The 25,869-nt window shown below is 46.3% G+C and overlaps 1 protein-coding gene across 1 annotated transcript in view; it reads right to left on the bottom strand.

Moving 5' to 3' along the window:
* LOC146064105 (cyclic GMP-AMP synthase-like) overlaps positions 1-24,857 on the bottom strand; it is a 55,175-nt gene extending 30,318 nt beyond the window's left edge. The window contains exons 1-2 of the mRNA XM_083177209.1: positions 23,991-24,857; positions 8,953-9,172 (exon numbers count right to left, since the gene is read on the bottom strand). Coding sequence (XP_083033335.1) covers positions 8,953-9,172; positions 23,991-24,806 — 1,036 coding nt within the window. The 5' untranslated portion in view covers positions 24,807-24,857. The remainder of the gene's footprint in view (positions 1-8,952; positions 9,173-23,990) is intronic.
* Between the last annotated feature and the right edge of the window lie 1,012 nt (positions 24,858-25,869).

The raw sequence follows: 25,869 nt of genomic DNA, 5'->3' as shown, positions 1-25,869 counted from the left end.
TTCAGGTTTTGACCTGCAGACATATTAAATACTGCCCAGGATTTTGTTACAACTGGTACTAGTTGTATACAAACCCCATCGGGGGGGGGGGGGGGGCAGGAGTGGTCGTAGTATACAAACCCCAAATTAAATTAATACAAATTAAAATCCGTACAATGTTTAAAAACAAACAGGTTTATCTGTTGGTGATGCACACAAAGCTGTCATCCATCCATCAAAGTGAGAATACTATATAATCCCTCTCAACGCGTTTCATCCCTCTGAAGAAGTCCAGAGAGATGAAACGCGTTGAGAGGGATTATTTACTATTCTCACTTTGATGGATGAATGACAGCTTTGTGTGCATCACCACCAGATAAGCCTGTTTGTTTTTAAACATTGTACAGATTTTAATTTGTGTCATTTGCAGTGACAATAAATTGTGTTTAACATATTGCACTAGTCCGTCTTCCCTGTACTTTCTCCTTATATGCATGCGCAGTAATTCACATTGAGGAGTGGATCATGGAGGGAGTACCTTTTGTACCTTGACAAAGGGGTGTAAGCACCCCAAAACGTTGGACATCTTCCTGTGAATACACTTTGTTTATTTGAAAGTCCTCCGAGTGCCGCTGTATTTTTCCAGCCTTCTACATTACCACAAACGGGCACCGGGGACCCAGCATCCTTAGGAGAGTGCCGGCTCGCCACAGTCCACTACTATATCTATTATATATATATATACTAGGTGATTCATTGCGCTCTACGGGCGCTCTTCACACCATCGTAAGGGGCTGCGCCCCCTAAATTTGTGAATGTTTGTATTGTGAGTAATATGGTTAGAATTGTATCAGGGGAGGGGGTGTGCCCGCTAATCGCGGGAGGGGGGGTGCCGTGAATCGCGGGGGGGGGGCGAGGGTGGGCTGCGGGGGTCTGGGGTGGGGCGCTGGCAGAGGGGGGGTGCGGGCAGACCTGCCACTCACCTGGTGGCTGTGGAGTAGCAGTGTCGGTACTTGTTTCCTAGAACGGCCACAATCGTGAGTGATCGTGGCTCTTAATTAAGGGACACGATCCTCACGATGTGGCCGATTTTTTACAATTTTTTCACTTTGAATGACAGAAATCGGGTCAATCGGTCGGTCGCGACCAATTAAAATCGGCCGCGATGCGACCGACCGATTCACCCGATTTTTCCATAGACTTCAATGTTAAAAAATCTTTTAACATTGAAATCGGGAGGATCGCGTCGGTCTTGTGCCATTATAATGGCACAAGATTAGATGGACTTGATTAAGTCCATCTCACATAGGGAAAAATGATAAAAAAGGTGAAATGGGCCAATATGACCCATTTCACATTTTTTATGTGCCCGCCATGACCCCACGATAGACGTCAACCCGAAGCGTGGCGAGCGCAGCGAGCCCGCGAGGGGCGGCGGTGCGCGTCCTCCGACCTTTTCATTCCCCTACTATCCACGTCGGCGTGGAGTTGAGAATATATAGTGTAGCGAGCCACCGAGCCCGAAGCGTGGCGAGCGGACGCGTATACCTGTGAAGTTATACGCGTCCCCTCGCGGGGCTCGCTGCGCTCGCCACGCTTCGGGCTCGGTGGCCGATTTTTTACAATTTTTTCACTTTGAATGACAGAAATCGGGTCAATCGGTCGGTCGCGACCAATTAAAATCGGCCGCGATGCGACCGACCGATTCACCCGATTTTTCCATAGACTTCAATGTTAAAAAATCTTTTAACATTGAAATCGGGAGGATCGCGTCGGTCTTGTGCCATTATAATGGCACAAGATTAGATGGACTTGATTAAGTCCATCTCACATAGGGAAAAATGATAAAAAAGGTGAAATGGGCCAATATGACCCATTTCACATTTTTTATGTGCCCGCCATGACCCCACGATAGACGTCAACCCGAAGCGTGGCGAGCGCAGCGAGCCCGCGAGGGGCGGCGGTGCGCGTCCTCCGACCTTTTCATTCCCCTACTATCCACGTCGGCGTGGAGTTGAGAATATATAGTGTAGCGAGCCACCGAGCCCGAAGCGTGGCGAGCGGACGCGTATACCTGTGAAGTTATACGCGTCCCCTCGCGGGGCTCGCTGCGCTCGCCACGCTTCGGGCTCGGTGGCTCGCTGCGCTCGCCACACTATATATTCTCAACTCCACGCCGACGTGGATAGTAGGGGAATGAAAAGGTCGGAGGACGCGCACCGCCGCCCCTCGCGGGCTCGCTGCGCTCGCCACGCTTCGGGTTGACGTCTATCGTGGGGTCTAGCCCACTTAGTAACATTTGGGGGGGCAATTGAAACAAATCTGGTGAAAAAAAAAAAAAAAATCGGGTGAAAAATCGGTCGGTCGGATCGGTCGCATCGTATGTGACCAAATCGCATGCGATGCGATCGATCCGATTTTTTATCTTACGACCACAACGATCTAAATCGTTGTGGCCGTGCTAGGAAACAAGTACCGCAGTGTCTTTGCCTGGCAGCATGGCAAATATCCTGGGTAGTGAACTTTGCAAACTATAGTCAGGTAAGGTCCGTATGTAGGGAGATGCATTTGAATGGAGGTGGCAATTGAATAAAGCCCATGCACACTAAAAGATATTGTACACAATATCGCTCAGAAAGGTGCTTAATGTCAGCACTGTGCACCCCCGTGCATCAGTAATGACCCCCTCCTTTGTCCAGCATGTCCAGGCAAGGAAGGGCCTTATTAATGATGGCCCTGCTACAGCCACAGCATGGCCATCGCTCCCCCCCACCGTTGCTCACCTGAAGCCGACATCGCTAAGTGTGCATGCAATTGGTAATGTCGGCCACCTCGGTTGTCCCCGATGTGGCCAATATCGGCAAAGTTTGCCTAATGTGTGTGGGCCATAATAAAACATAATACAACTCTGGTATATGGTCTCATGTGTTTTAATAATAAGTTTAGAAATTTTGTCTAAATGAATAATTTTTCATGATCCAATAATGGTTATATAACAATTCAACCACCAGATGGTGCTATCAGAATTATATACTATTTGGAATTAATGTTGTAAAATGGTTTTAGCGCATATTATTATAGGATATAGATATAGTAATTAACTTTGATGGTTATAGCATTTATGTTAATTAATTTCACATTTTGCATAGTAGCGTTTTAAATATGAGTAATATAGCATATACAATAAAGTAAGTTTTGATAAACGAGTGTCCTAATATATCAGGTCAGTGTGGTGACCTGTATTTTATGTACATTGCACTTATTTTTAGATTTTGTGTCACTTTGTTATTGGTCTTTTAGTGTATATTTTTCAGATAGTATTATACTTTTTGTGGCACCTGCAGTCTTTCCCGCTTCCTGCTGCACAGGGACACTCCTGACAGGAGGCACAGCTGAAACTTAAATTGTCATCCAGGACTGGAACCGCACATTTTGACTGTGGGGATGACCATGCCCACAGTGGGTGGAGGTCTGTCCACTGTTGCTTAAGTGTGTTATTCTGAGGATGGGGATGCAGTCCCTGAAATGTTACTAAATGGAACACATGCACTTTTTTTCAAAGTTGAAAGCCTTGTGAGTGTCGCTTTACTTGGACTCCGCTGAAGGGATATTCCCCTAAGGAGGGAACCCAGGCAAGTCATCCTTCCACCTGGGATACTGGAGTGCTAGGAAGGATTTCCTTAGAGGAAAAAGTTGACTTTTATAAAGTACTGCATTGCTGTTGCAGTTTTCCTTGTACCTTGCCGGGAACTGGGTGACTAAGCAACTATTATGGCAATGATGATGCAGTTATGGTGAGTGCCGATCCGTATTCTGTGTGTATGTGTATTAATTAATATATATTTATATGGTGCCACAAAGGTTCCGCAGTGCCTAACAATACACAAATGAACAAAAACAACAAATTACACTACAAGACAATTTTAGGACAAGTACATGGTAAATATTGGATAGTTGCATCGGGACAGGACACTGAATCAATTATCAGGGTGGCAGAGATGTGTATATATATTCTAAGAAAAGCACATGAGGAGAGAGGGCCCTGCTCGTGAGAGCTTACATTGTAAAGGGGAGGGTTAGACAGACAGGGGTGACGCAGAAGGGGAAGAAGTGAGCATAAACAGAAGGTTAGGATGAGAGATGGTCAGGTTTTATGTAGGAGGGTGGGAAAGGGGTCAGCTTAGTCTTCTCTATTTTAAGTCTAAAAAAGCACTGGGTCATCCAAGAGTAGATAGCAGAGAGACAGTAGGAGATATGAGTGAGGATAGAGGTAGAGAGAGATCAGGAAAGGTAGATTTAAGTATTATCAACATACAGATGGAGCCCCTCTTTGCGCGGCTCTCGCCAGACCGTCCCCGCTGGCGGAGAGGTACTCCATCAGACTGGGACGCACGTGCATCTCACGTGCACGCGTGTCCCAGTCTCTCGGCAGATGGGCAGGGTTAGGGGGGTTTAGGGTGGCGGCAGCGAGGAGCTCCGTCGTCACGGGCCTGCGAACATCTCATGCACGCATGCCCCCTAGAATCGCCAGCCCCTGTAAATATTAACCTGGCTCCATCAGCACAGATGGTGTGATGGTTAGCATTACTGCCTCACACGCTGAGGTCATGGGTTCGATATCTACCATGGCCCTAACTGTGTGGAGTTTGTATATTCTCCCGGTGCGTGCATGGGTTTACTCCGGGTACTCTGGTTTCCTCCCACATTCCAAAAATATACTGGTAGGTCAATTGGCTTCTAACAAAAATGAACCCTAGAATGGCTGTGTGTGTACATGTGGTAGGGAATATAGATTGTAAGCTCCTCTGGGGCAGGGAGCTTAATTGTTAATAAACCATACAAATCTGTAGATATTGTGATATTGGAAGTCAAGTGAGCAAATGAGCTCATCCAGAGAGGACATGTAGAGATAGAAAAGAAGAGGAATAAGAATAAAGTGTTGGGGGATACCAACCATTAGAGGTACAGCTGGACATTTTCAAAACTGACAGTGCAAATACAAGCATTAACAGTGATACTCAAAGTGTCAAAATGGTGATATTACGGCTAAATATCCAGATTAAACAATGTATGTGTAATGTATAAATATATACAGTGTTAGTGAAAACCTAAAAAAAAAACCTGACCTTTTCTGGGTCCCAACAGAAATGAAGGTTCTTAACAACTTAAACAGAAAGAAAGGTAGGAAGGCTGTGCTGCAAACTTAGGACCACTTATGCACATAATGTCTCCGTAGTGCCGCTTAGATAAGTAAAACTTCTCCAAAGTTCAATTTACACATATACAGTAGTGCAGCGTAACTACAACTTATGCACAAAATGCCCCCTTAGGTCCTCTTACATACATAATGACCCCCTCCCCCCCCCACCCACCCACTTATAAACATAATGAACACAGCAATGTTTAATGTGCAATATTATCACCTTATTCCTGCTTATTCTGGAGGTTACGGTATAGATTATAGGCTGCTTGTTTGTCACATGGCTTATGCAGCTATGTGACATAAGCAGGCTTCATGAACAAGCAGGTATAAAGTATTATAAAGGCCCATTAAACATTTACTGCGCAATTATGATACTGTATACCTGCTTGTTTGTCACATGGCTGCATTAAAAAAAATTGCAGCCATGTGACAAACAAGCAAGTATCCAGAACAATCATGTATACAGTATTAAAATTGCACAGTAAACATATCTATAAGGCCCCCATCAGTGTCTCCTGTATGCATATGCCTCCAAATATGCATTGGTGGTAGTTAGTGGTTTAAAAAAGGGAAGAAAAATAAGAACAGGTAGGCCCATGTGCTTTACTTTTCATTTGCTAGTGTGGTAATGACAGTGTACCTACCAAAATACAGGGTGTTTGCTTCTGCAGCTCCAGGGCAGAGAATGAATAAAATGGGCGGCTGGAACGTTGCTTAATGAATCTGATCGGGATCAAATCCAACGGAGCGGCCGGGATCAAATCAAACTGAGCAGTGTACACATTTGATTTTGACAAAACGGGAGGGCGCATCGGCATCAAATAGGGATCAAACGCATCTCTAAACTGTTCGATTCCAATTTGATTTTGACTATAGAAGCAAGTTAAAATTGAACCGGATGTACACTACATTACAAAGAATTGCTTGTATTTCATGTAGATGTATTTCATGTAAATATTGGAATAACGCCTGTCCAAGAAAGGAGAACAATTATCCACCTTGTTCACTGACACGCATCATTGTACACCCTCTTTGTGTTCTGGTTGTATTTGGAGGTGGGGTTGGTATCCCAGGGGTGTACAAGCTGCAGCAGCCAGGTTTGGCGCGGTTATACCTGTATATTTTTCTTTGTACATGTAAATATAAAAATTCAGAAAAATAAATCAAGTTAAATGGAACAATGTGTTTATGCTTAGCTAATTTTCTAATCTTTACCAATGATCTGCTTCAGGGGTCCTCCAACTATTTTCTCTGGGACCCCATCAGACAATAGAAATAATTACGGGACTCCAGCAAGTTACTGCAGAAGGTCATCACATCACATGTGTAGTCAGCAGACAGCACATACATGGCAGCATTGTGGAGGCACAGACTGATGGGAGGAGTCTAAAACACCAGACCATTCAACAGACTTTTCAGACTCCTTAACTCACTGACTGAGACTAGAGAAGTCATCAGCCTGATGGTCAGCAACATAGTCAGGACCCACAGTTTGGGAACTGCTGATCTACTTAATATAAATGTAGTTGAGTGCATTAAACTGCATGCGTGGATTGGGCATTACTAACCTATTGGTTCTCAGTTAGTTACTGGTAACCCATGAGACCTATTGTTGATAGGATGACTTGGATTAGAAACTGGAAAACAGAAGAGGACCCTATCCATAGATTTATAGGCGTAATAAATTGGAGAAAGTCGGGGTGTGAGGGAGTGTTTTTTTAACCACTTGCCTAAAGTGGTCACATCAGATGTGACCAGCCAGAAATGCTTACTGATTATTTCCCAGCAGCCTCCAGTCTCAGATGGATCTCACGGCCTTCCTGCACCCATGCCTCCAGTGTGTCCCAATCTGCTTGCCACAGTGATTGTGCAGCATGTAGTCAGTGGAGTGGCTTCACTGTGTCCCAATCACTGTGGATGGGGGAGTCTAGCGCCGCCCCTCATGTCCGTATTCAGTGCCCCTGAGTCTGCATTAAAAGCACAGCAGCCAAACCTCTGCACCAATCCTGATCACTGATGGTCACAGTAATTAGGGAGTGAAGTGACCACTGCTTGCTCCCTGTTGAATAATGCAGCCGCAGTGGCTATTATTTTTCCCATCTATGGTTTCTGGGCAGCCAAGTAAGTGTCGGCCGGGTGCTGGAGTTGGAGTGACCTAAGAGGTAGTGGCTGATGAGACAGAAATGGGGCTAGCTGAAGAGACAGATATGCAGTTGGCTATAGAGGAAAAAAAGCAGGCTGTCTGATAAAATAGGAGGGTGCTGTCTGGAGTGACAGAAAGGGGGGCTGTCTGGAGTGGCGGAAGGGGGGCTGTATAGAGTGACGGAAGGGGTGCTGGCTGGAGAGACATAAATAGGACAGAAAATAGGTCTGGCTAGAGAGAAAAAAGGGGGGTGGCTGGTGGGATATAAGGGGCTGGCTTGTGAGATGGAGCACCGGCTGGTGTGACAAAAGGGAAATGGCTGGTGAGAGTACAGCGGCAGCTGTCAGTGAGTGCACCATAATACGGTCGCTCAGTCACAGGGGACGGCAGGCAGGACACTGGCAGCAGGAGCATGCAGGTTCAGGGGTGAAGCCAGCAGTGCCATTTTGGTTTGGCAGATTATGATAGCAAGAATGCAGTGACCACTGGGTACCAAAGAGTTATGACCAGCCACCTGGAATGTGAAATAGTTCCATACAGTATGAACTGGATGGAAAGTCTGGCCTGCTATACCCGCTGTGTGTAAGTCATACCAATCTCAATTCTGCCTATAGCCCTCTTGTGCCATTGTGTGCTCTCTTGTACTAGTGTGTCCTATGCCAGTTTACCCCCCTAACCCCCATATACCTGTGTCTCCTTGTGCCAGTTTGCTATTTTGTGTCCCCTGTGCCAGTGTGATTTCCTTTGTTAATGTGTGTGTGTCCTAATTTTACCCTTCTGTGCCAATGTGTGCTCTCCTGTCCCAGTATTTGTGTCTCTGTGCTAGTGTGTCCTATGCCAGACTGCACTCCTGTACCAGTCTTTGTCTCCATGTCGGCTCAAAAAACAGTGAAAAACCCCATGTCGACCTTTTGACTAATTCTTGTGTCGACATAATGACACTGTTGACCTAGACCCATGTCGATCTTTCTGCATGTCGACCTAATGGTGTCAACCCAATGCTTGTTGACCTTCTTGTTGTAGACCAAATGACCGTATCCCACTTTTCATATATGCCACTGTTTCCTGCTGTTCCAGAGTGCGCTCTCCTGTGCCACTTGTGTGTCCACCAGTGCAAGGGATCCCTCCCATGTCCATGCACCTGCCTGTGACGGTTTCCAATTTGCTTTCCTGTGACATTGTGTTTCCATACTGTATGTCAGTGGTATAACTTGCTGTGGGTGCAAGGGGTGATGTTGGCTGCTGTTTTGATCTGCACTGGAAGCGCGCCAACAAAAATCTTGCCTAGGGCATCAAATTGGTTGGGGCCGGATTTGATCCTGGGCCTCCTGCTTCAGCTCTCACAAAAAAATATTACACTTATATTAAAACTCCAGCACCATTTAGAGTACAATTCCAAAAGTGTGTGTGTGTGGAAGGGTTCAGCCAGCCACCCACCAATCCAAATGCTGGCTCTTGTAAAGATTAAATTTTGGATTGATAAATCTTTACAATGATCATAATCATGGCATTGAATAGCGGGGGGCAGGGCCACAATGATGTGTCACTCCCCAACCACCTATGCTGCACCATTACCTGCTGCATACAAGCAAAAACAAAAAGGAAACCTTAAGTGAAAATAACTCACCTGACTTTCGCAATACGTCACTTACAAGCTTTCTAAATTCAGATAAAATCGCAACGGCTGAAATATTTCCATCCTGATCAAGGTATTTTTCCATAACTTTTGGTTTTCTCTTTTTATAAGCAAGTGTGTAAAAAGCACCAATAACATTGGTCAGCTCAATTGATTGGTAACCGGGGACAGAGATTCCCAGCATGATGTCAAATTCGTCTGGCATTGAAATCTGAAGAAAAAAAAAAAAAGAGTTGGTATTAAAACATTTCTTAACTAGTTGTACATATAGACATTTCTGCTTTCATAATCCTCAGTTGATCTTAAATAACTAAATAGACAACAAAGGGGTTCAAATAATATATTCAACCTACGGGGGCGTGGCTTAACGGGACAGGCGAAAGGACGTGTGTTTGGAGAGCTCCTGCAGAGGGTCTTCAAAAGCACCATAATCCCCCACCTCTGCACCCCATACCAGCCCCCTAACGTGTGCTCCTGCTGCCGGAGGGTAAGTGCTGCGGAGCCGGGGTGCACTTTTGAGTGCGCCTGCGGGTTGCGGCCTACCCGCCGAGCCAAAGCCGGGACCTCGATTTGGGCGCCCGCCCGCCGCGATCTTCTGGCGGGCTGGAGCTGCCCCAACAGGCTGCTGCAGAGTGCCCCTTCAGAGCGGAGGACTCCCGCTGACGACGACGCCCGCCGCGCTCTCCGGGGAGAGCCTGTAGGGCCTCCATTCGGGCTGCGGCCTACACACCATAGGAGCCGGGGACTAAATTTGAGAGCCCCCCCGCCGGCCGGGCTCCGTGACGCGGTGCAGAAACAGTTAAGCGGCTAGAAGAGGGGGAACTGAAGCCCGACCTGCCTGTCTGGCAGGGGGTGACTGCCCCACATAAAAATAGCACCTCTCCACCCCCAGGACAAAAGGAGTGACAGGTGAGGGACACTGCTGGCTGTGAGCTCCCCTCAGGGACAGCAGCCATTTTAGGAGCATCATATATTATAGTGGGTGCCTTTCTCCCCCCTCTGAGGAAACTCTATGGGCTGTGTGAGGCCAGCCCCTGTATATACCAACCCTGCTGTGGTGAGACTCCCACTTGCCTGACCACAATGCCTAAACACCCTATGCATTAACAGGCCCCTCCACACCCTGCGGTCTGAGAGCTTATACTGATCATATGAGCCGGGTTGAGATGACTCCACAGTAAATAACAGTGTTTGTATAATATTTCAGTTAGACCCCTCACGCCTATAGTGCACCATATCCCAGTGTCATTTACAGCATTTCACATTTGCCACTATGCCTTCACGGAGAAGCAAAGTACCCAAAATTGTGTCGCAGGTGCCTTTCTTCAAACCATCACCCAAACCCTCTGCCACTAGAAGCACGCAGCCTTCAACCTCAAGTTCGACCCCTCCCCCAATGCCGAGCGTGACCTCCCCAGTTACGCCCTCCCAGGTGGGACCCTCAATTCGCATGGAAGTAGCGGTTGATGAGGCGCTGACAGTAGGCACGCTAAAAATGTTGCTGACACAAGTTAAAGATGATGTCACGGCAGAAATCCGTACTTCGCTCCAGTCGTGTCAGCGCTCCATAGATGAACTGGGGGAGCGCACAGATGCCTTAGAATCTAAAATGGGGGAAGTGGTTGGTTCTCATAATGTGTTGGTCGAGTCGCATGCCGCATTGGAGGGTGAGGTTGCAGCCATGAGGGACAAGCTGGCGGACATGGAGGATCGGTCACGCAGAAATAACCTTAAAATGAGGGGCATCCCTGATAACATTTCTAACAGTAGCCTTCATGACTTTGTGATAACCATCTTTAAAAAACTTCTGCCCTCGGCCTCACCCTCTGATCTGCTCCTGGACCGGATACATAGAATCCCGAAGTCGAGGAACGCACCTGATGGGGTTCCCAGAGATGTCCTTATGAGGGTACACTTCTTCCACATTAAAGAAGCGCTACTGAAGGCCGCCAGACCCACTGACACAGCGGAGGCACTGGAATCATATCAGCTGTTCGGTGACCTGTCTCAGGCGACTCTCGCCAAACGGCGATCTCTGCAACCTGTTACCACAGCTCTCAGGAAGGCAAATATACTCTACCACTGGGGTTTCCCGACTCGCCCTTCTGATCATGCGTGAGGGGTCGACTATCTCCATTTCTTCGGTTGATGAAGGTATGAAACTTCTGCACAAATGGAATCTATCTGGTTCCCACCCGGACGCTTCTCCTGACCGACGACTTCAGCGGGACTGGTCGGAGGTGGAGTAGCGACCCATCAACATGGAGACTCATACCTCCCCCAAACTCTCTGGACTGTTATCCATGCTATACAGTATGCGTTCTATCTCCTATATACACTACATGGTTATATTTGTTTTATTTTCCCTGTATGGGTATCGTACTTGACAAGTAGGGAGTAGCCCTAAAATACAGTTATGTTGTGTTTAGATAAGAGTCGCACATGTAGGATGTTATATTTTGATTTCCACTGCTTTGTTGTCTGACTCGCGGCTCCGTGGGTGCCTCTGCGCGATGTCACCAATGGGCATGACCTTATGTGTCCTGTGGAAGGGCCACTGGTACTCAAATATGTGCTCCTTTAATTAATGCGCTAAGCGACAACTGCTCTAGGGGGCGCTCTGGGATATACCCGGGAGGCTTTGCTTCTAAGACAGAGCCAACAGAAACCAGCAGAGGTACTTATCTAGTTTTACCCTTCTTACATTTGTGTGAGAGTCCCATGGGTTGTAACGCTAAGTATATCTCTAATTTGTTCTGCTTTAGCATTTGAAATGGTGTTATGTTTAGATACCATCTTGGTTTCACTTATCCTGTGCTCAATGTGATTATTCCCTTGTTACCTAGGAGACCGCGGGGTGGTAGCCACTACCCCCCTGTAGATATGGGTGAGGCGTTTCTATTTTGGCGCCTTACTACGACTCTTAGAGTCGCTGTCCTTTTGTCCCCCCTCCTCTCCCTAGGCCTTTCAGTGTCCTGTTTCTCCTTCCCTCTTGGTACCCCTCGACTCAACATATGTATGCCCAATGTGATTGATATACTGATCCAAGGAAAAAATAAGCACTTTATGTCCCTGAATAATGGTTAATATTCTCTCATTAAATGTGAAAGGATTGAATTCCCCCCAGAAACGTAAAGTGGCTTTGGCCTCCTTTCACAAATTGAAAGCCCAAATAGTAGCCGTCCAGGAAACACACTTCAAAAGATCAGCCCCTCCCAAGTTTTTCGATAATAGATATCCCCAGTGCTACACTGCTAATGGCCCTCTTAAAAAGGCAGGAGTGGCTATATTGGTTTCTGCTAACTGCTCCTTCTCAGTTACCTCCCAACACTGTGACCCAGAGGGGAGATACATTATACTAGTTGGCACACTCGAAAACACAGAAGTCACCCTGGTCTCCTGCTATGCCCCTAACACAAGGCAAATTCCCTTCTGTAGGAAATTATGCGCATTAGTTCAAAAACATGCAAGGGGAGCTCTCTTCCCTCTCGGAGACTTCAATATAGTCCTCGACCCTAATGTCGACAGATCCCGCCCTGGTAGTCATGTAGGCCCCCATGCAGTAGACCACCCTACCGGGCTCCGTCAGATCCTGGGCGAATATGACCTGCACGATGCCTGGCGAGCCAAACATCCTGCGGTTAGGGACTATACTTTTTTTTCCCACCCACATCAGTCATACTCGCGGATTGATTTGGCATTAACTGACAAATGGACGCTAGCTTCCCTACGTAAAGTCGATATACTGCCTATGCATGGTTACCCTGGAGACTGGGTAACCATGCACTGTCCCATTTGGAATCCCGTCAAGCTATTCAGGATTCCCTCTCCTTGTACACCTCTACTAACAAGCCAGAGGACACTAATGTGTTTAATCATTGGTGCTCTCTTAAGGCAGTTGTCCGTGGTTCCGCTATACAAACAGCAGCTAGACTAAAGAAGGCCCACGCTAGGGAGCTTGTATCAGCCGAAACGGAGTTGTCCAGACTAGAATCTGATCATAAGGCGGACCCCCTTAACAGATCTATATATAGGAGTCTTCTGCTGGCGAGAGATAAGGTGAATACCTTCTTCCTTCAGGAAGTTCAGCGGAATATAGCTAGACTTAATCAGCATTTTTACTCCTTTGGGAATAAAGCGGGCAGACTCTAAGCTAGGAAATTGAGAGGCCACAGAGCTAAGGCGAGAATTAATCTTATACATAACTCTCGGGGAAATAGGGTTGTGGACCCCTTCCACATAGCAAACACCTCCGCGGAATACTATTCCCAGCTCTATAACCTAAACTTGGACCCCAATACTCCTCAACCTGCTCCAGCCGACATTGAGGCTTTTTTGAGCAACATTGATCTCCCAAGAGAGACCTGTCTGTCCCTGTGCTCCCCCTGGTCCTTGTCGGAGGTAGAGGCGGCCATCGATGCTTTGCCACGTGATAAAGCCCCTGGCCCCGATGGCTACCCTTCTAACTTTTATAAATGCTTCAAGACAGAGCTGGCCCCTATATTGCTAGGAGTTTTTAACGGAGCTTCAGATTCCAAAAGCTTCCCGAAAGAAATGCTGGAAGCCAGGATAGTGGCGATTCCAAAACCAGGTAAACCTCCCACATCAGTACAGCATTTTCGCCCCATAGCCTTACTGAACACGGATCTAAAACTTTATGCGAAAATGATAGCTAACAGGTTATCCCCTCTGCTACCCTCTCTGGTGGCGGCTGACCAGGTGGGATTTGTCCCGGGCAGACAGGCCCCGGACAATACGCGTAGGGTGTTTAATGTTCTAGAAAGCTGCGATCTGAATCAAGAACCTCTATTGCTGCTCTCTCTAGATGCCGAAAAGGCTTTTGACAGGCTACACTGGGGATACCTCAGATCCATAATGTTGAAGTTTGGTTTTGGAGGCAGGTTCCTAGACTCTATTTTTGCGTTATACTCGTACCCATCCGCGAAGGTGTTTGTAAACGGCTGCCTCTCTTCTAGCTTTAAGATTACTAACGGCACTAGACAGGGCTGCCCCTTGTCACCACTTATCTTTGCGTTGGCCATAGAACCTTTAGCCGAAAGGATTAGATCAGCTGGTGAGATTGTTGGTCCTGCTATTGGAGGGATATCACATAAAATATGCCTATTTGCCGACGACATACTCCTATGCCTACTACACCCAGAAAAATCTCTCGCTGCACTACATTTGGCCTTAACAGAGTATTCTAATATCTCCTTCTATAAATTGAACACATCCAAGACTGAAGCCCTCCCCCTAAACGTTCCTCCGGAGACTGTTGCGCTACTGAAAGACAGATACCGATACGCATGGCAGTCGAGGTCTATTAAATACCTGGGGGTGCATGTGACCAGGGACAGCGATATATATGAATGTAACCTTATACCACTACTTAACGCCTTTGAAAAGCTTATTACAGAGTGGTCTCTTCATGAGATCTCCTGGATGGGCCGGATCACGGCCTCTAAAATGGTCTTATTACCCAAGCTCATGTATGTTTTCCGAGCTATCCCTAGGAACCCCCCCAAAGTTATTATATCTAAATTCAATATCCTGTTTTCTAAATACATCTGGAAGGGTGCTAGACCTCGAATCTCAAGGAAAACCCTTACCGTACCCAAGCGCTCTGGGGGTGTGGCCTACCCAGATATTGAGGCCTATCAAATGGCATCTATACTTAGTCAGGCCAGGGATTGGTTCGCACCTCACTCACCTAAACCGTGGGTAATTATGGAACGATCCTTTTTACCTAAATTCCATCTTCCAGACCTCTTCTGGATACCCTCACATGCATCCCCAACTTGGTCAGGGTCGGGCGCAGCTATTAGAGCCACAATTTCCGCATGGCACAGAGCTATCAAAGACGATGAGGAGATATCCCTACCAGGTCCGGACTTAACGCTTAAAGCCATAGCCAGATTGATCCCTAATTTGCAGTTAGACAGCTGGGCTACAGCAGGCCTGCCCTCCCTGAAACAGTTATTCCCCAAAGGTATCCTCTTACAATTCTCCACCCTTCAGTCACAGCATAATGTCCCTAAGCGAGATTTCTACAAATTCCTTTAAATACGCCACTGGTTATCCAATGCATTTCAATCTACGGGTTCCAGCCTTCCCTAGAATTCTATTCTCTAGACTGACTTCCCCGTTACATAAAGGAGGAATCTCCAGATGGTACGAATATCAAATTACTAAATCAAAGAAAGGGAAGCTACCAGCACATATTAAATGGGAATCAGACCTCTCTATTACGTTAACTGAAGAGGAGTGGGACTCTATCTCCTACTCCGGTTTTAAAATGTCCAAATGTCTACAACACTCGGAAATGTTCTACAAGCTATGCCAGAGGGCATACTTCACCCCTCAGCGGTTACATGGCATTTGGCCCTCCGTATCCAAGTTATGTTGGAGGAATTGTGGAGGCATCGGCACCATTTACCATATCTTTTGGGAATGTCCGATAATACGCACGCTGTGGTCTGAAGTATTTCTCCTCATAGCTGATGTTTTGGGAACCCACATCTTGCCCAGCCCGATAGTTGCATTGCTACACCATAACACACATCTCGAGGTGGGAGATCAATACATACTTGGTCACATCCTGATAGCCACCAAAGCTGCCATAGGCCAATACTGGAAATCACCTGTCATCCCATCAATCAGACACATAGCAAACAAAATTAATAAGCATTTCTTGCTTGAGACAGCCAACGTCAAATACTCACCCTCTGCTACTTCAATCCATCTGAAATGGTTTAAGTGTAGCGAATACAGAGAAAAACATGGTCAAACTGTATTATATAGTGAGCCCTTAGACTTGGCAGTTCTCTCCTCCCCACCGCACACCACTGATGGGTGATCTCGGCTCCCTTCACATATTTCCTATTGTATCGTATAATATGTTGAGCCCCCCCCCACCCCCGTTCCTTTCCCTACCTTTTCCTTCCTTCTGTTCCCAACCCCCACCCCACCTTGTTAAATGTAAGTCTTGCCGGCTGGAATAAGATATGGCGAATCATATTACAGATTATGTGCCGATTTTAAATGATCTGCCTTCATATTGTTCCTCATTGTTCAATATATTTCTGTTCAATGCACAATTGTTACCCTCCTGTAAATTGCTCTTCTCTTTGCAAGACTTAATAAAAATCTATTTTGAAAAAAAAAAATATATTCAACCTCTTGCTGACTCAGCAAGCCTGGATGATTTAAAAACCACTAAGGATGGCAGATTTCAGGCTCCACAAGATTATTCTTTATTTCACAATGACATTTTATTTGTAATTTTAATATGTAGAATATTTACATACCTTTCAACTTTAGTAATCAGGGAATGGAAACCTCAGATCCAAAAAGGGGCAGGACCTTGGGAGGGGTGGGTGTGGCCTTAGTGGAGGGGCATGGCTTGTGCTGTGACCAACATTATAATTTTGGGGGTGTGCTCAGCCCTCCCTGAGCAGCTGGCCAGCCTCTGGCTCCCCTCCCTGCACTGTTCAGTGGTGAGTGATCACCACTGCTCTGCCCTAAAATTAGTGATGTGTTCTCAATTTAAATTCATTTATTCAAAAAACTTACCAGTAAACTTACTGAATGGTAGACACGCACTAGTTCACCACAACAGCAATCCGTTTACAATCTTAAACAACGGAAAAAAGTTTCTTAAGGAAGAACAGTCATTTTTTTTCCCTGCAACGGGTAGTCCTCAGTTCTTCTCCTAATCGGCTATGATGAAAACTTACCTGAATACCAATGGTTAATATAATTACTGTACCTTTAAACAAGTGTACCAATTATTATTCAAAGAACCTTTCCTACCTAAATACCTCAGGCAGACTTTTGCAACACAATCGGGTAACAATTGTGAACAAGGCTCATCGAAACAGCCCAGAAACCAGTAAGAGTATGCATGCAAGTAACAGTACATCTTAGTTCACTTTTACAATATTTGGTACTGTAACTTTTCCTCAATTAGTTTCTTATATAGTGCACACATTCCGCAGCGCTTTACAGAGAATATTTGAACATTCACCTCAGTCCCTGTGGGAGGAAACAGAAGTACCCGGAGGAATCAAATGCAGGTACAGGGAGAATATACAAACTCTGCATATGGTGGAAATCTAACCCATGACCTCAGTGTTGTGAGGCAGTAATGCTAACCATTACACCATCCGTACTGCCGCATTAAATGTTTTTTTATCTTGTTTCTTATAAGGATTAATGGGGCTATGCAAATATTATTGAACAAATTTTAATTGTCGTCTGGTACTAGTACAATAAGAAAGGTAAAGAAGGAATGTGTGCCAGCACTTGCTGTTTCAATAATTACACGGTTCTCTTTAAAAATAATATTTAATTAACCATATAAAGTATAAAATACATACATTTAACCAATAAGAAAGGTGGTTCTCTATGTTGCTACCTGTAGCAACATACGATAAAGGCAGCTAACGATATAGTTTTATCGTATTTCCCCTGAACTCCCCAGAGCTACGGAATGAACAATTTAGAGCAGCGGTTTCCAACCTGGGGTACACTGTAGACCAGTTAGGGGTTCTTGAAAATGATATTGGTAGTGTAAGAAGTCTTCCACTGCCATGGAGACTAATCATGTTGTCTCTCTTCCAGTTCCGTCTCCAGCATCATTAGCATCTCCTCATGCCTCTCCTCAACCAGCAATCCACCGGGAGCTACCCGCGCTGTCCTCAGACTCGGGTGGAGGAAGCATCTTCATTAATCCTATAGGCATTAGCGGGAACCCTGGAGACAATACATAGCCAGCAGCCAAAAAAAATGTATCTCGTTCACTCACGCTGCACGAAAATTGAACTGCATATTCAGACGAGAATGGAAAATGCTAATCGTTCTCATTATAGTTCGTACATACTAAACAATATGCACAATAACATTGTTAACAATGTCTTTATTGTGCTTAAGTTCCAATAATAGAGGTTTTCCACTTATCCAGGTCCCACTTATCCAGGTTTGAGTGTATTGACATACGTACATCCAATTTATTTTCTGATCCTTAAATTGGCCAGCATCAATCGTATTTTGGATCCAATTCAGACTGAATTGCAAAACATTTTTTTCTAATGGACAAGACCAGGGTGACACGGGTGGCGGCAGCACTTACCAGTCCGGGTCCGGCGGCAGGGTCCCTCCTCACTGGTACCGGTCGGGGGAGTGCTGCTGCTCCGTTCAGCTGCGTCCATCCCCTCCTGCCCGCCGGCTGCCAGCGTGTGTTCCCGCCCACCATACAGGAGTAGTTCCTGTCCCCTGCTGGGTGCCACCATTTTGTTGTAGCTATCCAATGGCTGCATCAGATTTAGCTGCTCCTCCAATCAGGAGCAAGGCTAGCTGATAAAGCCCCTCATCTGGGACAGGCTGGTGCCAGTGCTTCGCTACCTGTTCCCTAGAGAGCATCCTGCGACCCGTGCTCCAGAAGTTCCAGGGCTTTCCAGCCACTTCCAGTGACCCCTGTGCTTTAGAGACTTCTGATACCTGTGTACTTCAGCCACCTGCACCTGCTCCACTGTACTTCAGTCACCAGTACCTGTGTGTGCTTCAGCCATCTGCACCTGTGGCCACCTACTCCACTGTGCTTCAGTCACCAGCCCCTGTGTGCTTCAGCCATCTGCACCTGTGACCACCTGCTCCGCTGTGCTTCAGTCACCTGCACCTGTGTGCTTCAGCTACCTGCACCTGTGACCTGCTGCATCCACTCTGTGCTTCTGGCACCTGTGTTCTTGCTGCATCCACTCCGTGCTTCTGGCACCTGTGTTCCTGCTGCATCCACTCCATGCATCCGGCACCTGTGTTCCTGCTGCATCCACTCCGTGCTTCAGGCGCCTGTGTTCCTGCTGCATCCACTCCGTGCTTCCGGCACCTGTGTTCCTGCTGCAATCACTCCGTGCTACTGGCACCTGTGCTCCTGCTGTATCCACTCCGTGCTACTGGCACCTGTGCTCCTGCTGTATCCACTCTATGCTCTCGGTACCCATGCTTCCAGTGCCTGGGCTTCCGTTGTTACAGCAGCCTCATCTTTATTCTTCGTAAGTGCGGCACCACTGCACCTTCAGTTTTCTTGAACTGCCCTCGGCCTAGCCTCCTCACTTCAGATAGTCAGCCTGGCCATTTATGCGAAGGACTTAAATACGGCCTGCCTCCTTCCGTCTCCCAGCTAGCCCGCTATCTCCGAATCTGTAGATGGACTCACAAAATCCACAGAGTCTGACAGTAAGCACTGGCCAAATGGATCTGGCTGTTGGTCAGGAGCTCTTGCAGGGCATAGCCAATTGGCTTCAGGCCTTAGAGGAGGGTCAACAGGGAGTGTCTCGGGCTCTTCAAAATGTGTCCGAGCGTCAGGTCCAGCTTCAACCTTCTTTGACCCAGAGACCTACAGCATCCACCATCTCCCATTCAGTGGAATGAGGAAGCCCTGACCTCCACTTTTTTGGCAGGGTTATTAGACCATTTGAAGGACGATCTTGCTACCCGGGACTTGCCCACATCCTTAGGCGAGGTCATCTCATGCAATAAAATAGATCTCTGCTATCGAGAAAGACAATTGTAAAGATCTCGTCAGGATCGAGGTCTTTCCTCTCCTGCTCCCCATCTGCCTCCTGCTGCTTCAACACCGTCCTCTCCTCCTCGGGATGAGCCTATGCAAATCAATCGGGCTCGCCTCACTCCCGAAGAATGTCAGCAGAGGCGACAGCAAAAGTTGTGCATGTACTGTGGAGAGTCCGGTCACCGCCTTGCTAGTTGTCCTCGCCGACCATTAAACTCTCGGTCCTAGTTGGCTTTAGAGAAGCCAATCTAGGACAGACTCAACACTCTAACCAAAACAGACTCTCTTATTACCCTCCAAATCTTTTTGCCTAGTGGTTCCGTTACTACTCAAGCATTGCTGGACTCCGGTGCTGCAGAAAACTTTGTATCTGCCCAGTTTCTGATGGCCCATCGGTTGGAACTTCTTAAACTCCCGGAAGCATTACAACTCTCTGCAGTGGACACAGGGACTTAAATGTGGGGTGAACTGGGTAGAACAGAGTTCCACCACAGCCATGCACAGTAATTCAAACAGAAAGCCTGTCCCAGCTGCTTTCTTTTCTGACACGCCATAGGTGATGTCATACCACTACCGCCACTAAAGTGCAGAAGAGCCACTAAGAAGCAGCCCCTTTGCATGCTAAAGACAAGGTGAGAGGTGATTTGGAGGGACACAGAGGTAGGGAAGCTGCTGGAGAGGCAGTGAACCAATGGAATGAAAGAGGCAAAATATGTGTATAAGAGGCACTACTACTGTGGACATTATGGATGTATAAGGGGCACTACTATGTGTATTATATGTAAGGGTCACTATTATTGGAAACATTTGTGTAAGGGGTACTACTGCTGTGAGCATTATGTATAAACAGCATTACTACTGTGGGCATTATGTGTAAGGGACACTACTACTGTGACCATTGTGTATAAGTGACACTACTGTGTGGCATGCCTGTATTGTTGCACACAGGGGGCATGCGCAATGAGTCCCCGGGGCTGCACCGGCTCCTGGCATCTCACTCCCCCTGCAGGCGTTGTCTCCTGGGCCGGTTGCTCAGCAACCAGAGACAAAACAGCTTGGCGCTGCTTTCGCTGGGGGCTCCTGCGGTTGCCCGGCAACCAGGGATGCCAGGTGATGGCAGTGGCCGTCACTTCCTATGCTCGGCTGTTGCCGGGCAACACAGACGTGAGAGCAGTTCGCCCGCCCGCAGCTGATAATTAAGGCTGGAGGGCTGGGCAGCATTTCCCTACAGGGATTGGCAGTCTAGCCCTTTTAAGGGAGCTGACCCTGCCAGTGATAGTGTCCTTTTGACCAGTCACCTGCCTCCTTGCTGGTTCCTGTTTTTCTGGTTCCTGCTTCTGTCGGCTCCTGGGTCCTCTCCTGTTCGGTCCTGGTCTGCTTGGTGCCTCATCTCCCTGGGTCCTGTGCTGGTTCTGGTACCATAAGTGCTCCACTTTGGAGCCTGGGTTTCCTTTTCTTATCAAGTTTTTGTCTTTCTTCTGTGCCATGTTTCTTTAAACTTGTTTGAATTACTAAAAGCCCACCAGAGGATTTGCACAGGTAGCACTGTCTCGCACAGCTACCCGTTCTGGGAGTATTCCCTTATTTGGTACAGAGGCAGAGTAGGGTGCGTCATGAATGTTCTAAACAACAGTCCCGGCTGTGGGTTCACTCCAATTCACTGTGTAGCATGACCTGAATAAGAGGTACTACTTAGCGGCATAATGTAAATAAGGGGCACCACTGTGTAGCATATTGTGAATAAGGTGCATTACCATATGGTGTAATATGAATTAGGGGCTCTAAATGCAGTGTAATGTGAATATGTTTGTGCTACTTTGTGGTGTAATTTGAATTGGGGGTACTGCAGTGGCAGGGTAATTGAGTTCCAGCACCTCTTCAGGACCACTTTAGGCCCTGGACAAAACCATGTGCACTGTAGCTGAGGCAAATGAAACATGTGCAGAGAGAGTTAAGACCCATACACCCTAGCAGACGGGGGCTGTGGCCTTTATAGTTAACCATATCAGCCACGGGCAGAGGATATTTTGCATCCACACTGGATGATATTTGCCGTTGATATTGGTCAGCAAAGTGCTGTAATCACGGACTTGCGGAAGAATGTAACATTATCAGGCAACAATTAGAGTTCAGGGCTCATATGGTGTTATCATGCAAGCAACATAATAGAGAAGCCAGCAACATCCATATACAAGGTATTTTTATATTATTAAAGGCATAAGTTCAAATCCAACATATAAAAAGTGCACAGCATAGTATCACAAGCCAACACAGGCAGTGATACAGCAGCATTAGTTCTCCCCAAACTGTCATGACACAGACATTCTGGGTGTACAGCACACCCTCATCATGGCCCCAATATAACATTTATTTTAAGGAAAAAACAGGTTCGGGAACCCAGTACTGATGATGTCATATTTAATGAAAGGTTCAGGAGAGTTACTTCTAGTGCCTGCTAAAAAAAATAGTCCGGGACACAGTATATTGATAACACACATTCTTATCTGTGCTGGTGTGCATACCTCTCAACTTTAGATGCTCCTCAGTTGGGATACACTCGCCCCAAAATTTGGGGGCATGGCCTACAAATCACATCACTCACGCAGAGACACGCCCCATTTTGCCACTGTGGGGGGGCATGGGCAGCGGCTCTGTGAGCTTCTGGCCATGCCCTTCTGCCTGTGGGAATAGGCGCTATGCACACAGCGTCTAATCCCCACTGCCAGCACCGGGCGGGACTCGGGACGTTCCTGCGGAAAGCAAGACAGTTGGGAGGTATGCAGTGTGCTGCTGATAATAAACTGATTTAGGGTAAGAATATTTGTTAGTACATTTTCTTTAGTTAAACACATTTGTTTAATTAGAGTATCTAGTGACTGTAATAATTTGATAAAAACTATAATTTTATGGAATACAGCACATCCAATAAATATAGATAGTAGGCCCTCAAGTTGCCAGTATAGTATAGTTGTGGTAAGTAGCAGGATGTTCCTTATTGCAGAATCTGTGCTTAGAAATCAGAAATGCTGATTGCAACATGCTGCTACCACTGTGTATGTGGCAGAATCAACAACAAAACACAAAGCAAGATAAAAAACTGAAGAAAACAAGGTAAGGAGACCTCCATTATCAGTCAGCAATGACCACAAAGCTGTGAAAGGAAGAATTGTAGATTGACAGTACACAAAACACCTGTTCAACAGGTAGTGTCGCAGCATTTTATTCAAACAAAGAATAATGCATTTAAAAACTTGTACGTGCATGCGTCCCACAAAGTGTCTGCAATCTCAAGTGGACATAGCCTTCTAAGTGAGTGTTTCTGGCTGCCATCTGGGCGGTTTCCATGTAGAAACACAATACAGATGCATATCATGGGAATGTCGTGGTAGCCTGAATTTTGTGTTTGTTTTTGGTATTGACATAAATGGGAAACCTTTTACAGATGGGTCTTTTTTTTTTTTTTTTGCACCCAGGCCTGTTGTGGATACTAATAATGATGAAAAACAGTGGGCAATACATGTAGGGGCACAAATTCTCTTGTGGATGGATTTATAATTGAATTAGTATAAATAGTAATCAGCCTAAAATAGCCATGGATGTGCCCAACTGACAATCAGACCCATAATAAGCACTGTGTATACAGTAGTGCATGCAGGTAGGGAGGTACTGTACTGAATACCCAGAACAGAGCAAGGAAGAGAATGGGTACAATACTGCTAATCTTGGGATTTTGCTGCCAGGTAGTGAGGATTAATAATATCATACCGGATCTCCTCCACCATCTACAACATGCTGCTGCTCAGCTTCTAGGTAAGAGGGAGAGTTTGTGTGTGTGGGGGGGGGGGGGGAACCTCCGCCAGGGCTGATTAGTTATACAGCTCCGTCAGTATAAACATATTCCCCTGCTGAGGCATTGGCTGGTGGAGCCCGGTGTCAGTTTTAAAAATATGGGGGACCCCTATGTCCTTTTCCCCAAAGTTTTTGAACCAGGACCGGTCCAAGAGCCCAGTGCTGGTTCTTTAAATACTGTATTTTTAGAACCAGGACTGGATCAAAAAGCCTTGGGATGGTTAAGCTTAGGAGGGGGGACTCAAGCTTATCACCCCTCCTCCTAAATTTTTGCTCCCCAGTTCTGCTAAAATCTCCCTCTTTGGGGGGTATTTAATCCCGGTCGATAGCTTTGTTTTCTCTGAATTTGTATCCTTCCCTCTCCCATCTAGAAGGTAAGCTCTTACAAGCAAGCAGGACCCTTTACAATTGTCTCCTCTATAAAATTATGTAATTTACAGAATGTATTCACGTAAGAAGTAGGCATTTAGTTTGTAAACTTGTATGTAACTGTATAATGTTTATGTTCTATCACCTATTTACGGTCACATAGAACCCATGACACACTATATACAGTAAATAAAAGGTAGTAATTCTAATGGTAGTAATAATAATTAAAGGCTGGTAGTCTTACCTTGAGTTTTTCATAGTAGCTTCCAGAAGAGAATTGTTCTATTTTACTGAAAAGATCATCTTTTTTTAGTTGTTCAGATTTGACAATATTATTAATGACCTTTTTTACTGTTTCTGCTGCATTGGAAATGTCTGCCGCCTTCAGTCTTAATCTCTCCACCACCGTTTTTAGTCTCCCAGGGCATTTGGGATCAATAGTTGTCTTATCCCTTGCTTTGTGCTCCATTAAGTCATCATTCTTTTTGTTCACTTTGTTCTTTTTTTTCCCCTCATTTACCTTAACCTTGGTTCCACCATGCCCCTGATCTGAAAAAGTTTCATCGAAAGCTGCACATGCTTCACCTTTATCTTCCAAGGAAAGAACATTTTTGGGTGATACACCAGCCCTATCAAAGCCTATGAATTGGGACTGTCCAACCAAACTTGGGGAAATTGGGTGGTACGCATAACTGTTGTCACTCCCTAGATTTAGTGACATAAAATTCTCCGGATTATCTGTTGGTGTAGTTTTAGTATTTTTATCTCCATTTTTTGAAGAGCTCCTTACAGTTTCTTTTCTGGGTGGCTTTCTCCGAGAGAGGTTACTTTCATCTGAGCAGCATGTAGAATTATCCTTACTCGGGTGAGCTTTTTGTGATTTCTGCTGCTCCTTCCCAGCAGAACTGCCATAAACCTCTGATGTTGCCATATATCTTTCAAGATTGTCTGATTTCCATCCCCCTTCTACACATACCTCACTTTGCGCAGAAGTCTGGTATTTCCTGTCTTTCTTTTCTTTTGGACATTTTGCCATCTCTTTCCGTCTACTGTCTCCCATTTCTTATCTGCTCCTGAATGATGTGCATGTGCTTAAACAAATTACAAGCACTTCTTTATATAAGTAGGTCTCCTCCCACCTAGCGGAATCTAAGAAATGAAACTAAAAGTGTGTTTTTTTTTGTTAACCTTTTAACTGCCAAATACTATGCTTTTGCAGTAACAGATTAATGGTTGTTCCTAGTGTAAGCAACTTTTTGGAGCTCCTATAATAAAACTGTCTAAATAACAATTACAGTGCTGCTATTATACAAATGATCAGCTAGCAATGTGTTTTTATTGCCCAATACTTACAGCTAGAAAACATCAGATATTTCAAAAGTAAAACATCCAACAGCTTTTTGCAAGTAGCTTGTACAGTTAGTCCCTAACTGATATGTGTTAAGCTGGCCATACACAAGTCAGGTTTGGCCACTTTTCAATTCAATTCCAACGGATTGAGATGAGAAAAAGGATGAAGAGTGGCCAAATCAGATGTGTTTGAGATCCAGTGTGTGGTCCCTTGCACATCAGAGTCAGGTTGGACCTGCTGCACGTCCAACCTCCGACTCCTACCCCCTCCCTGCAGCAGGGAACGAGGTTGCATGCGACGTGTCCCAGGCAGGGGAGCACTGGCAGGATCCGGGGGCTGGCTGTTTGGAGGGGTTAACGGGAGGAGAGAGGCAGTGAAGAGGTGGCCAATGCAGGGCTGTGTGAAAGGGAGAAGAGGACGAGCGCACTTGCCAGGCAGTTCTTGAGAGGAGCTGCGGTGCACTACAGCTCCCCCTGGGTTCAACTAGCTGGGCTGATGTTTTGTGGCCACAGTGACCCGTGGCCCGGCGCTGATTGGAGAATTGGTCTCACAGGGCTGGTGGCAGGTGTGCAGCTGGTGGGAGGTGGGCGGCTGCAGTGAGAGGCACTGACAGGCTTGCCATCACACAGTGGTGCAGTCAGCCAGAGAGTCAGTGGCCTGCAGCTCTCTGTCAAAGCAGGGGGGCCTAGGACAGTTGTACCCCTGGTACCACTCCTGATGGCAGCCCTGCAGCAATGTATGGCCACCATAAGACTTATACCTTTGGGCAGCA

Source organism: Crinia signifera, chromosome 3 (assembly GCF_055691185.1).
Source record: "Crinia signifera chromosome 3, ASM5569118v1, whole genome shotgun sequence".
Classification (NCBI taxonomy): Eukaryota; Metazoa; Chordata; class Amphibia; order Anura; family Myobatrachidae; genus Crinia; species Crinia signifera.
Note: the sequence above shows the minus strand (reverse complement) of the source record. Positions and strands in the feature narration are given on the sequence as shown.